Below are 14,363 nucleotides of genomic sequence, written 5' to 3'. Positions count from 1 at the left end.
CCCTCGTTGTGCATGCTCCAATAGTAGACACACATACACCAGGAATCTTTGAGAACACTTTCAACATCCTGCATGCTCGGCCCTGATTCCCATTAAGCATTCATGATTCATCTGGATTTTATATTATAACGTTTTGAATTTTTCATGCAGCCCCCCCCCCCCCCCCCACACACACACACACTCCATCCCCCCTTCCTCTTCACATCCCACCCCCTTTTCTGATCTGACAGAAAAAAGAAGACTTAATCAAACATCGGAGGAGGGGGAACTATCCAAAGTGTCACTTTCACACACACAAAGACGCATGTGTTTCCATCATCGCCACCTGCTTCTTACATATACATATATTTTTTTTCTTGAAGTTAGTTGATTTATAAGACACAGGCTAGCTGTATCGCATGCACCTTGGAGACACAAACACTAGGAAGAAGGATTATTGAAGGGATACAGGTGTATTCACAGGTAGAATGCAAGTAAGGTTGGGTAGTAAAGTATGGCGGGTGTGTGGGTGCTGCCCTTTTACGTTCTCTGTCGCCTCCCTTGGCTATTATTTCAGCTATCTTTTTGTTCTTTCTGCAGAAAGGATCATTAAACCAAAATAATTCATTTGTGAGAAAGGTCAAAGCCACAGTCTGTTGGCACCCAGATACCCGAGTCAGGAGTGGTTGCATTAAGGCAGAAGCAAGCACAAAGGATGGCGCCGCCAATTCTCCTTATGTATGTGTGTGTGTTTTCTTTTATTGTCACATTCGTGATTGAGGTGAGCAACCCCGAGCCTTCAACTCAGCAGTAATGATAATCATCATCTTTAACACCCGTTATAGGTGAAGACACCAATCTTCAAGTAAATGTCACACCCACTGTTTACTAAGGCCACTTTGTTTTTATATTGCATGAGGCAGGTGAGGAGGGGGCTAGGGACTAGCTAGGGAAGAAATAGGAGGGAAGCCAAGGTGTGCCAGTAAGGAAGCAGAGGAAAAATGTTGAGGACTGTCATCTTTTAAGTGCCAGAAATAGGCACTCACCCTCCAACTGATCCAGAACTCCTTCCCCATTGTCTCTCCTGCTCCAGCCCACGTGTGCTCCCAGCTAACCGTGAAGCCAAATGCACAGCCAGTCACACAATAACAACATCCATTCTTAACAAGATTACTCCGGCAGTCCCAGTTTGGCTGATGGGACGTGCATGGGAGCAGAGGCGCAGGGATAAGCCGCCTGCAGCTGCCTGCAGCGTTTCACATACGCTGGGATCTGTCCATAGGAGAGGAGCTTCCTGGGGAGTTGAGCCAAACATCCAGCCCACAAGAGCACACTGGCATGGAAGCAAGCATCTTTAGCTACTACTGCTGGTTCTGTGCCTTATGCCCACAAAAGACTATGGCAGAGGCAAGGGCCAATTAGCAGGTTTCAGATATTCATAATCTGTTCATCTGAAAAATCAGATTTGAATAATTGTAACCTCATTTACTGCTACTAATGCTTGGCCAGCGATTTGACTTGAAAACACAATCCATATTTATAAGTATGCAGAATGTCCAACGTCATTCAGATAACTTGTTGCCTAATTTAGCTGCGCATAATATTTTGCCTAAGAAATCAAACTTTTCAGCAAAGACAAAACTCGAGTCTGTTAAATTTAACTCTTGATGAAAAAAAAGATGTAATCAAACAAAGCAAAATTGAGCCCATTTTTAAAAGAAACATGGCTAATTTAGACAAACCAATGCATCAGCCAAGCCTGTGAGGTGAACCGCTTTAATTCCTATAAATTAGTTAGAGCAAAGTTCAAGGCAGAGTGCCAGATGATTTAGCCCACTAAGCGCTCCACCTCCGCACAGCCAGCACAGGCCAAGCCCGGTGAGCCAGGGAGAGTGAGGGAAGCAGGAGGAGATGAGAGCTGAGGGGAGGGAAGGCAGTTAAGAGAGGGCTGGGGTAGTTAAGATTCGGACTTAATGAGAGGATAGTGTTTCTCTGGATTATAGCTGGAAGAGTTCGACACTGTTGACTGACAAACAGTGACATGGGAGCAAGCTAATCGCAGCAATGCAGTCCAAGGTGAAACCATAAAGGGACCATTTGTTATGAATTAGTACTGATGCAGAAACTCGGAAAAGTGGCCCCCACATGAGCTACTCACTGTACAACATGGATTTAATCATGCTGAGCCACAGATGTGAGTGATAGCAGCAAGCTTGTTACTTTGCTCAGGGACTCTGAAGCCATGTGAATGGATGTGCTTTCCTGTTAAATTATTATTGCAGCTGATGCATGTACACAAGAGAGCTTCCAGGGATGACGGACGAGGTGCATCCCCTATGATACACTGAACTGAAACATTATTTCAGCTCCCATAAGAAAATACACAAGGAGGAAATATAGTGTGTAATTGTATGTAAGCAGTGGCTGTATGTGAGAGGAGAAGCAGGAAATTGTGATCTGTGGAAGTCTGGTTGTGAGGTGTGTGTGAGTGTGTGCGTGTTTAAAAACACATAAAGGGGGAAATGAAATCAGTGATATTTTTAAATATGGCATATCATACTTATACTAAATGACATGCTGGTAAAAATAAAATTCTTGGCAATAACATTTAAGCTACAAGCACTGTCAGTACACTGGAAAGGTAATCAGGCCAGTGAGGATGAGATCACCTGGAAATTTGAAACACTGTAGATTTCAACCTGCAATTTCTGCTCAAAGCACATATCGTGCAGTTTAGAGAGAAATCTTTCAGAAATATGACCACAGTGAAAACCCAGCAAATGTTTGCTAAGATAGACCAGCTATAAAGCTTCGTGGACACACTGTATTTACTCTTGCACACATAACCCTAATGTCTAAATATACTCCATCCAAGCTGGTGTCCGCTCATCTCATTTTAGTCTGTCTCAACACTCCTGAATGGACTGGAGTACAACACACGCATGCACATACACATATGCAGCTTGTTAATGGGAACCAGGATGACAATACAAAGCCATAGACAACCTGTCAAGCTCTTCGAGGGCAACACTAATGTGATCCCACAGCTCTATCAGAGCCATCACTGGGCCCAGTATTTTATTACAGACTGGGAGGGACAGACAGAGAGAGAGATTGGAAAAAAGGAAGGGGGGGGGGGGGTGACCATGGCCCATTGATATAATGGCCTTGCTGGCATTAGTGATGTACTGTACAGGTGAGGCACACAGGGAAAGAGGAGAGTGTGGTAACAGGGCAGGGGAAGGTGCAGGAAGTAGTGGACAGGGATATGTTAGAGTGTTTTTAATGTTTGTTTGTTTGTTTGTTTGTTTGTTTGTTTGTTTTTTAAGGGAATGGGGGGGGGGGGGTTGCTTTTTTCTCTAAACTGCAAATGAAGAGGGAATGGAGATCTAAGAGCTGGAAGACAGAGGAGCTGTAGCTCAATGTGGATCTGTGTGGTGCTGCCTGAAGAGAGATTACAGAGCTGTATTCCAGGAGCTGTTGTGGGTGTGAGAAACCAAATGGAATGGAAAGAAGTCCAACAAACATTGATGGGCTTTCCTTTTCTGGATTTGGTGACAGCTTTTTTTATTCAACCCTCTCACTATGGCACTGGAACCTGTGTCTAATTTGGGCTATATTTCAGAATTAATTATATCTGAGCCAATGCTTATAATTTATGTGTCATAATGGCTATCAATCACTGGCAATAAATCGGCTAATATTCTCATTAACTCCCACTCCTCATCCATCAATCAAGGACATAGCCAGATATCCGTTCAACAGTTGGAGCCAGAGTAAATTCAGATAAAGGTGGGCGATCCTCATTAACGTCAGGCCAAATCGGCACTACTGAGTCAAGGAGCAAGCTCAACCTTTGATCTGCTCGAGCGGCAACAGTGGCGCCTTTAGCGGGACCAGGGAGTCTGAGGCTTCTCTGGCAGCTGTATTCAGGACTCAATCTCGCCTTAGCTTTGCCTCACTGCTTCACATCGCCAAAGCCAAACACTCTGAGAAATTTTAACAATGTCATTGTACCACACCCCATCAGCCCCAGAGGCAAGCTTACTTGGGCTCAAGAGCCACTCTCTCCATAATCACCCCTTCACAGAGAGAAAGAAGGAGAAAGAGGTGGAGGTAGAAGTGGGGGACAGAGACTGAGAGAGGCAATCCAGCTGAGCAAAAGTAGCTTGCATCAGTATTTATAGAGTGATATGCCACATCTTGTAATAGCAGTCCAAAGCACAGAAAGTAACAAAAAGATCTGAACCGAATTCGAAAAACTGTGCTAGCTAATCGTAATCTATTCAGGTCCAGACTGAGACAATAAACAGACTGAAAAAAATAACATTCTCTTCTGATATCATGTGAAGTGATGGGAATTTTACCTTTTCAAATACAAAATTCAATAAATAAATAAACACATACTGGGGACACATTTTTTCCAAGGAACACGCGGATGGGTTCAAGCTGTGATCTTTCAGTTTCACCTGAACGTACATCTGAAGGGGAAAACAAGAACGGAAGATTGAACCATTTCACACAAGTCAGTACAAGAAAAAAGGTCTTCAATTTTAGGGGGGAACAGAGCTACAGAATATCACCTTAGCTTCCAGCAAAACACCCAGCAGACTTATATTACACCACCAATCTGATAGTGCTCTGGCTCTTCTCGTTGGGAGTTCTGTCAAACAGCTTGTTTGGAAGAATAAAGCTTGCATTTTCTTCCCCAAGAACCTATGTGAAGAAAGACAAAGCATTTTCTTTTCTTCTTTTTTTTGTAGAGATTCATCTGTTGTCTTTGCTGAATCGGTAATCAAAGCCAGATTTTTCTTTCTGCATCACTGTCACTCTTGGCAATCTTATAGTTTCACCTGAATTGATGAATATTAATGGTCCATTATTCTCTTTGTGAAAAAAACACAAAACGCATTCAGTCCTGTGGTGAATAAAAGTGCTAGACAATAGGATGAGGGATCACTCAGTTTAACACATTTTGAGTACAACTCAGCCCTGGAATCCATCATTAGCAATACTACACCATATGCTAAATGATTGCCTGGAAGTAAAGCTAAGAGTTAAATCTGAGACTGTGAGATTGTTCCTTCATAAACTGCCATCAATCTGCCTTGCACTACAAAGAAAACACATTCTGATATCTCTTCGGTGCAAACACAGCAATTTGTTCAGTGTTTGTCTTCTGTTCTAAGGCAATGTTTTGCCTTTAATGGCCTGGTGTAATTGAGTTTCTTTGTTGTATGTTTGAATAATTGAAATTGCTCTGATTAAAGATGCAAAATGGTTGGCAAACATGGCTAATGCCTTGCCAGGCATTGTACAGAAACGCAGAAAAAAAAGTCCGAAATTCGACTACAATACTCTTTTTTATACTAAAATAAAAGCTATTTTTCACCATTGTGATAATGCAATGGTAAATCGAGAGCTGCTTTGCCCAAAATTACCCTCTGCCTGGTTTCCAGTGGTCTCCATAAGAGTCTTTACGCGCTCAAGTGGTATTGGTATCTCCCACTCATTGTCATCGATGAGCAAACATGTGTCCATATGAACTAGCTCTCTGTTCTTAATGATGGGATATTTCTGAACCATCCTAGCTGATGATGAGTAATCCTAAAATCCCTTCCAACGCTGTTCGTTTTAAGCTACAGCAACAAGATTTCACAGCTGTCTCCCCGACTTCACTTTAACAGGTACTGCATGTCTGCTTCCGCGACACAAGCAGGACTGACGGGGGTTGACGAGCACGCCGCTCAGTGAATCACAATGTCGAGAAACGATGCGCTGAAGAAGAACACCAAAAGGGAAGGGGGCTGTCACGCCTTATGGCCGTCCTTCTCACTCTTCCACACCTCCCTGTCCTCCCCCTCCTTTCCTGCATTTATGCTAATAGTCTCTGCTGGGAGAGAGCACCGTGGCTGACACACAGTTAAAAATCAATGGCACAATTTCTCTCAAATACAATCTCTTACTCTTGTTACCAGTATTTGTATAGTCATCAGAGTGCACCAGCAAAAAAAAAAAAAAAAAGCTATAGGATGGAAAGAGTCCAGTCTCGGCCTGGACTTCGCTGACAACCATCCCGCAACTGCAGACACAGGCGGCCTCACACAGCAGAGAAAATTGTGCAAAATACACAGAGAGCTTTGTGACCCATTTGAATCACACCTCCCATCCATTTGATTCATTTTTTAATTAAGCACGAGAAACACTGGGAAAGGGGAAGAAAAGGAGACAGAAAGGAAGAGAGATTTATAGTCTTAAAGGGATGCAGTGCCATCTTGGTCTAACACAGGACTTATCTTAGCTCTGCCAGGCATACTCATGAGCACTTAACCTTGCAGTGAACGCTACCCATCATCATCGCTTTACAAAAAAAAAGGCTAGCTGCCTTTTTCTCTGCCCAGAGCTGCCCCCCAACCCTACCCCAATCCTTGCACTGTCCTTCAACAGGAAGATGCTTATATCTATGACTAACCTATCCTACAGTCAACTTTGCAAAGCATTAACTGAGGCCTTGAGAGAACACATCCTTCATGACCGAGAACATAACTTGATTTTGTGCCACCAATTCTCTGCTGACAATGTGCAGAACATTTGACACTCTGGCCAGGGGCACACAGCACAGTATTCAAAGCAAAAGTGTGTGTAAGCTTGGAACTGAAATCACAACCGTGTTATCCACATATTTATCTTTATTAAAGGGTGCTGACTTTATTCTGTTTTTAGAGACTTGTTTTATGTGGCTAAATATCTGTGGATATATAACTGTCTGGGTGATGATGTGTGAAATGTTCAGTTGCAGCTGTGAGCTACTGAACATCTAGCCTGTGAAATCCAGGCTCAAGAATGGAAAATGTGGATCCGTTACTGTTTGTTTGTTTCAGAATTCCGATGAGCAGCCATTGTTAAATTCAGCAGTGGCTGCCTAATTGATACGGTTGAAAGATTAATGCATCACTTAACAGCATTTTTGTGTTAGCATGGTATTTAGAAAACACAGGTGCAAATCCCACATGGTGGTAAATGTTTAATTGATGCAGCCATATGACTACGCTCAGCATAAATGAAGAACAAAAAAAGACGGAAAGTGAGAATAAAATGATGCACTTGCCTTGTTTTTTTGTTTTGTTTTGTTTTTTTAAACAAAAAAAATAGAAACAACTTTTTTGCATCAGTCCAGCCATCAGTTATAACAGAGGGAGTGAAATAAAGAATTAAACTCACTGCAACGGCAAAAAGTCAAACAAAAAAGACATACTAACCAATTATCAAATATTAGCTGTGATAAACTGTTTGCAAAAACTACGACTGAACAAGATCAAATATTATGCTTGATGGCCTGAATCCCTGCCCATGCCAGAGTGGCTGGGTGATATTCTGAGGGAGGGATGTGAGCGTGGCTGCCAGCCTTACTCTCCCCAGGTGAATCCCAGCAATGAGCTGTGAACAAGCTGCTTTGGCTGGGCTGGCCAGCAGCCTTCCCCTCCCCTGAAACCTGCCTGACACTTCCACACAGGCCAGGGAGCAGGTGGCCTTTAGCTGCAGGATTAGCCTGCAATTCTGTCCATCACACAGCCGCAATGGAAAATGTAACCAGTGCTAAAATAGACCTATTATTTCAAAGGATTTTATCGATGCTATAAACTGTGTCTAAAGAATGCATTTACATGTCAAAATACAACACTAACATTTTAAAATGAAAAGAAAAAAAAATCAGGGACTGCAGTCTCATCGTGTACCTTTACTTTTTGCAAAAAAAGTAAAAGTTAAGAACTAACAGTTGTGTTTGTTTCTCTGTTTCTGACTAACTTGGATTGCAAAAACATCCACATGTAACAGCAAGAAATGTGCCACCATTATTTGATGGGAGCTTAATTATTTCTATGAGCATTTTCTGACCCTCTCTCGCTGCCTTCCGCTCTCGTCCCCATATCTCTGTTTCCCCTTGACAACCACAACCCTCCCACTGCCCATGGGAAGAACAAAAAAATGGAGGGAGCATTCAAATGGCCGAATTAATGTTTCCACACGATAAGCGAGCTTAATATAATGCTGACAATCACAGCACTCACCCTGCCAACTAGAATTGGATCTGGTCCAGAAAATTCCTCCAGCACAAACATTTGATTCCAAACCCATCCTCTCTTGGCGCGGCTTAGTAATCTTTGTCCTTCGCCAACACCGCTCGCCACCACTGCGGACCCACCAGTTTGTGTACTTTTGGACTGGCCTATGATAGGAGTCATAGACACGGACAGAACACAAGTAATCCACACCAGCAGCAAGGACAGCCACAGATCCATGAGCATCTCCTCAGACCGCTTTGGCATCCTGTCGCTGTGTGTTTTGTTTGTTTTTTTGTTTGTTTGTTATACGGGATTCTTCTCTCCGCGTTGTTTGCCCCCTCCTCTCTTCAGATCAACCGCTCCTTGTTAGATAACAAGAAAAGGTTACTTGTGTCCTCCTTTAACAGCAGTGCTTGCATTCATGGTGTGGTAAAGGTCACTTGCACACCTTGGCATACCTCCATAGCATTTGGTGAGGGGGTAACTCTCTTAGCACAGCATCCATTTGGCATTATTCCGAGGGGGGGACCTGCAACGAAGAAATCACAGTTTGTTAGTTGTCTCTTGGTTTTGTGGGGAGCTGTCAGAAGATGATGAAGACAGAGAGAGGCAGAAAAAAAACAAAACAAAAGCAAACTAAAAAACAGAGTCAAATTAACATTTGAAGAAATCAGATGACACAGATAGCATGAGAGGCAAGAAAAAATGTTTCTAGAGTAGCAAAATGATACAACAAAGATGTTTTTAATAAGAAAATAAATTCTCATTTTAGGATAAGAAGTCTGGATGTCACTTCATCTTTACAAATGATCTATCTGTAGCAGCCTGACCCTTTGCTCCAATCTTGTTTTCATATTATTCTGCTACAACAGAACAAATGGTTATGTCTCCACTCTGAGGCTATTCATCCTGAAATATCAGATTGCTTTGCTTTAATCTGTTGTTCTGGGGATTATCCTGATAGATTTTGAGAAATTACACGTTCCTTGTGATTAATGTTTTGACAATACATTTCGGGTTAAGCATTGTTTAAGACTGCGGTCATATTCCTTAGATATTGGTGCGTGCATGCATGCAATAGCACCAGGTTTAAATAGAGAAGCTGGCAGCAGGTGAGCCATGTCAACAGCACTGCAGCTCACTGATATCCAAGTAATCCAGATGAAATAATTGCTGTGGTATTTAAAGCCATGTTTACTCACTGAAACAAATGTGCAATATTACACTTGAACTGCTGTTTTCTGATAAGCGTGAACATAAAGTTGTTTCCGTAAACACAGAAACACAAACACACAAAATTGGATACAACAGACTGATGTTACAGGAACACATAATAGAAGAAGTGAGTAAATTAATGTAAATTTTGCCCTTCAATCAAGAACAGTTTCGGCTCCTTAAATGCTTCGCTCAGTCTGACGGGCAGTGTTCAGCTGAATGCAAAATCAGAGGGTAAAACAGGCACAGGTACAAAGGGTTGGCTTTGAGTTGTCCTCAGCTAAAACTGATGGAGGTGGAGATGCTACCGGAGCACAGAACGGCTTACTTTCAGCGCGGTTTAATCTTAGTTTTGGTAACTTTTACTATGCACCGAATCTCACTGTGGTCATATGCTGTGTGATTACAGCGTCCCATTCCGAAGGACAGTAACGATGAATTCCACCTGAAGCTGCACTATAACAAAGTGTGAAGAGATCCGAATTACTGTGACACCGACCCGGAGACTAAGAGATCCTGGACCAGGTTAAGAAAAAAAAAAGATTAAAGAAGAAGAAGAAGGAAAACGGAATTGTATACAGATGAGAGAGTAAGTGAAACTGGTAAAATGCCAAATCGTAGCCAACTTAAAAATCAGTCACATTAAATCACTGACATAATTTCTTCGGCATTTTAAGTCTCTGTGGTGCGTGACAGAGCAAGCGATTTCAGCACCAAGAAGACAGAACAGCTCCCCGCCAGAAAGCAGCCGGTCCAGACAGCTCAGCCGCGAACAGAGCGGCGAAGAAGAAGAAGAGCTGTCCAAGGTAGGAAATTCCCACATAGGGAGATTTTAATTGCTAGTCAACGAGCAAAATGAAAGGATAAACCCCCAAAGTTTGAGCTTACTACTCGCCTTTCATGGCTTTAAAATAGTCTGAGGCAGTATCCCGATTACCCAAATTTGCTCTCTATCTGAAGTTTTACCCTTTGAGGAGACAGTCACTCCGTGTCATCGCATTAAACGTGCATAAGAATTCAAAAAAACAAAACAAAAAAAGCATTCAGACATACACGACCGGCTTATACTGGTGACGGAAGCATGAATTACAAAAGATGTAGCCTAAGTTGCTGAGCTCTCTGTAGACTTGCTCTGTCGCTCCGAGTCACCTCGCTCCTGTAAACGAGCCCGGCAAAATGCGCTGAAGCCACGCGTTGGAGAAAGGGGTTATAAGAAGTCCTGTTCAACCTCTCCACAAAACACCAATTTACCTCAATAATACCTGTTAGGTTTATATATTATGGTGGTGGGCTGTACTTACCAGTGAGACTTGCATCCTTTTCCAGTGCTGCATTATTTCTCCCCTTAAAACGCCAGAAACTCCAATGCGTTTCATTCGAGGCGGTGGATAAATAAGCAAAAGCCGGAGAGTCAAACGGCTAGAAATCCTTCCCGCAGTTTGTCAGTGCGGAGTGACAGTGTTGGTGTTGTAGTTAAGAGCTCCTACAGGCTTGCTGGCCGACTGGAAAAGTGAGGAAGAGATGGAGGAGAGATGCACGGTGGCGAAGAGAGCCTCCCCTCCACTGCGCTCATTGGGTTGATGAGGAGTCGGGTCAACAGGCGCACAAATGAATGCATGCCGCTCTGCCCAGGCACGGACGCGCAAAGGTTATCGTCTCACATTGCCGGCTGCAGCTGTAGGTATTATCTAGATGTGTGCAGGTAAAACGGTTCTTATCGCAGTGTGTGTGTTTTCTCTACTCTCTCTTTTTCTTCTTCTTTTAGTAAGTGACGCATGCGTTGGCCTTCGGTTCTCCGGGTTAATAATGAAATTAAATAGGCCAGACGACCGGTGAAACGAAGCCAAGTTGCTCATTTACAATGCCATTTGATATGGTTAAACAATAAACAGATGGACACACACACTGCGGGGCTACCATGGAAAGCAATGGTAAGCAAAGAACACAGAATACAATGGTCACATTTATTTACATTTTTCGAAACTAAAGTTGGTGTAAAAAAAAGAAAGGAAACGAAAAGCATAAAAAAAGGGCGTAAATCCCAGAGTTTTTGAAAACAAGGAGAAAGGAAAAGGTTAAACAGGTCTTCATTAAGACTGTTAGTGAAAAGGTCACGCTCATCATTGCATGCCTGAATGTGCGTGTGTGTGAGTACAGAAAAGTGCATGAGTGACAACAGAGGCCCGTGCTGCTGTCCACATAGAGAGCCCTCTAGTGTTTGTATAGCTACTTAGCAGCAGTCACGGGGGATGGGGGGGGGGGGGGGGCTTCATTAGCGCAGCGGGAAAAGAATGTCAGTATACTGTCATATTGCTGTCTTTTTCCCCGAATCTCTTTGTGAAACTCACTTCCTTCCACTGAGCACTTATTTGCCTCCTCTTTGTTGCAATGATAAGTCACGTTCCCATCACTTCAACACAAGAAGTTGTTACACCTTACTACCTTAACACACGAGAGTTGTTCCTCTTAGGTTTTTCCTGGTGGAGCCCTTTTGACCCAAGTGCCAGACATCCCAATTAGCAAAGACATCAAGTCTACCATTATACATTTTTTGTACCATTTAATTTTCCTCCCACTCGTGCTTTGATGTTGCAGCTGCATTTCAGATGGGAATTCTCCAATCATCTTTTTTAAAAGCTCCTACTGCATAATGCATAAGGCTGTAAATCTTGAGCTATGTTACTCTTTCTCGATATGAATGAAGATTTCACCGACTGACACTTGAAGCGTAGCAGATATGTGTGGACAGAGATAAATGTATAAGAATGACTGCTTGGGAGGGGCTGTGCATTTAAAAAACAGAAAATACTCCAAACTTTAAAGTAAATAAAACAGCCAAAAGGCATATTACAGTAGCTGAAGCTAATATTTCTTAGATGCAGTCTAATCTTCCTCTCTCTGTCACACACACGCACACACACACACACATAAACACTGCCTAACACAAGATGTCAAACTTCAAAGCGCAAGCCCTAATTCATGTTTAATACAAGAATATACACTTTCATAAAACTTGCATTGTCGTTATTCATTGCACGTTCTTTCAAAGGTAGGGTAACAGCTCCACTGACATCAGGTGAATCTGAAACTAACTAATCATTCAAAAATCTCCTTCTGTGAGCAGCGTTTTGTGCAAATTAGAAGGTTTCAACTTTAAATTAGTGATTAATTCCACTGACATGGCCCCTGCCAGTGATCAAAATATCAGATGGCTTTGAAAAAGGCAAAGTAAGTGAAGGGGAAATGGTCTTTGGAACCCAAGCATCCTCAATCGATCATTAGTTACTGCTTTGTCAGTACTATTAATCACAGAGCTGTTGCAGCGTGTGCCACATTTCCACGTCTCAGACTCCACATAACAAGTCATCACCACAGGGATTGTTAGCATATATAAAGTTTGTTGTTTGTTTTCTTCTGCTATTTCTTGACTGTTCGACATCTAAAGCACAAGCTTGTCCACACTTATGGATAGTCACTCCAGGGTATTCTCTGTTTAGGAGTTCATGAGTAGGGATAATTTTGCTGCCCCCACTAATTTCACAGAGTCTCCAACCCAACACCTAGAACTCATTTTAATAAGCAGTGAGCCTTGAAACAGCACTGGGCTAAGGTTGAGATAACTAGAAACTTCAAACTAGCCCATTAGCTTGACATCCCTCCTGTGCTCTGCTTGACTTTATTGGTGTTATTGCTAATAGCTTCTAAGTGAACCTCTATCTTCCCTGCTGTGTTATCTCTTGAAAATTGTAATCTTCTTGATAATAATATGATCCTGATCACCTGATCATCATACATTTTACTTAGTACTTTGATCACTATTGTTGTGCCTTGCAATGATGACTCAAACACACGTCCCCACTTGCTCTGTTGGCAGTCTTTATCCTTCAAGTTTGGGTCCTCTACCAGAGGCCTGGGAGCTTGAGGTTCCTCTGTAATATCTGTGCAGTGCCTAGGACTGGGTTTTTTCTGGATAGCGATATCTGATGTCATTTCTGGGGTCTGTTGGAGCTACTCATCAAATTTGAGGGTCAGTGCACTGAGTTCTCTGATTACCCGTTTCGAGGTTAGCCAGGCGGCTAATGCTATCTACCGCCTGACTACCGAGGACAGTGACGTCATCAGCGAGAGACCGGTGACCAGCATCGCGGAGCATGACGTCCGAGCGGCACTGAGGAGAGTGAACACAAGGAAAGCGGCGGGGCCAGACGGCATCACCGGCCGTCTGCTGCGCTGCTGTGCTGACCAGCTAGCAGGTGTGTTCACTTACATCTTCAACGAGTCCCTGGCGAAGTCTGTGGTCCCCACATGCTTCAAAAGATCCACCATCATCCCTGTGCCCAAGAACAGCAAACCCTCATCCCTGAACGATTACCGGCCAGTTGCACTGACCTCGGTAGTAATGAAGGTGTTTGAGAGGCTGCTGAAGAACATCATCTCCTCCTCCATCCCAGACACCACAGATCCGCTGCAGTTCACCTACAGATCCAACAGATCCACAGAGGATGCCATCGCCCACGTCCTACACACCACTCTCAGCCACGTGGACAAGAAACAGGGTAACTATGTGCGAATGCTGTTTGTTGATTACAGTTCAGCGTTTAACACAATAGTGCCCTGCAGACTGTTCACAAAGCTGAGGGATCTGGGACTTAACAGCCGTCTGTGTGCATGGGTGTTGGACTTCCTCACTGGCAGAACTCAGGTGGTGAGGGTGGGCAGGTGCTTCTCCAACAGCATCACCATCAACACAGGAGCACCTCAGGGATGTGTCCTCTCGCCACTGCTCTACTCCCTCTACACTTCAGACTGTGTGGCCACCCATGGCTCCAACACCATTGTGAAGTTTGCTGACGACACAGTGGTGTTGGGTGCCATCTCCAACAATGATGAGGCGGCCTACATGGATGAAGTGAAGAATCTGGCATCGTGGTGCCAGGACAACCACCTCCAGCTGAACGTCAGCAAGACCAAGGAGCTGGTGGTGGACTTCAGAAGGGGTCAGCACAGAGACTACAAGCCCATTATCATCAATGGAGCTCCAGTGGAGAGGGTGCAGTCCTTCAAGTATCTTGGTGTCCACATCTCCTCAGACCTGACATGGGCTGC

At 43.5% G+C, this 14,363-nt stretch overlaps 1 protein-coding gene across 2 annotated transcripts in view; it reads right to left on the bottom strand.

Moving 5' to 3' along the window:
• cdh8 (cadherin 8) overlaps positions 1–10,884 on the bottom strand; it is a 100,432-nt gene extending 89,548 nt beyond the window's left edge. The window contains exons 1-2 of one of the 2 annotated variants that reach the window (XM_085290834.1): positions 10,559–10,884; positions 8,049–8,571 (exon numbers count right to left, since the gene is read on the bottom strand). In XM_085290834.1, coding sequence (XP_085146960.1) covers positions 8,049–8,306 — 258 coding nt within the window. In that variant the 5' untranslated portion in view covers positions 8,307–8,571; positions 10,559–10,884. The remainder of the gene's footprint in view (positions 1–8,048; positions 8,572–10,558) is intronic. The other variant, XM_085290746.1, reaches the window with a different exon arrangement.
• Positions 10,885–14,363: the final 3,479 nt, after the last annotated feature.

This window comes from Mchenga conophoros, linkage group LG1 (genome assembly GCF_057382185.1).
Source record: "Mchenga conophoros isolate Kocher_MC1m ecotype Shallow Benthic linkage group LG1, M_conophoros_male_GT1.1, whole genome shotgun sequence".
NCBI classification, from domain to species: Eukaryota; Metazoa; Chordata; class Actinopteri; order Cichliformes; family Cichlidae; genus Mchenga; species Mchenga conophoros.
Note: the sequence above shows the minus strand (reverse complement) of the source record. Positions and strands in the feature narration are given on the sequence as shown.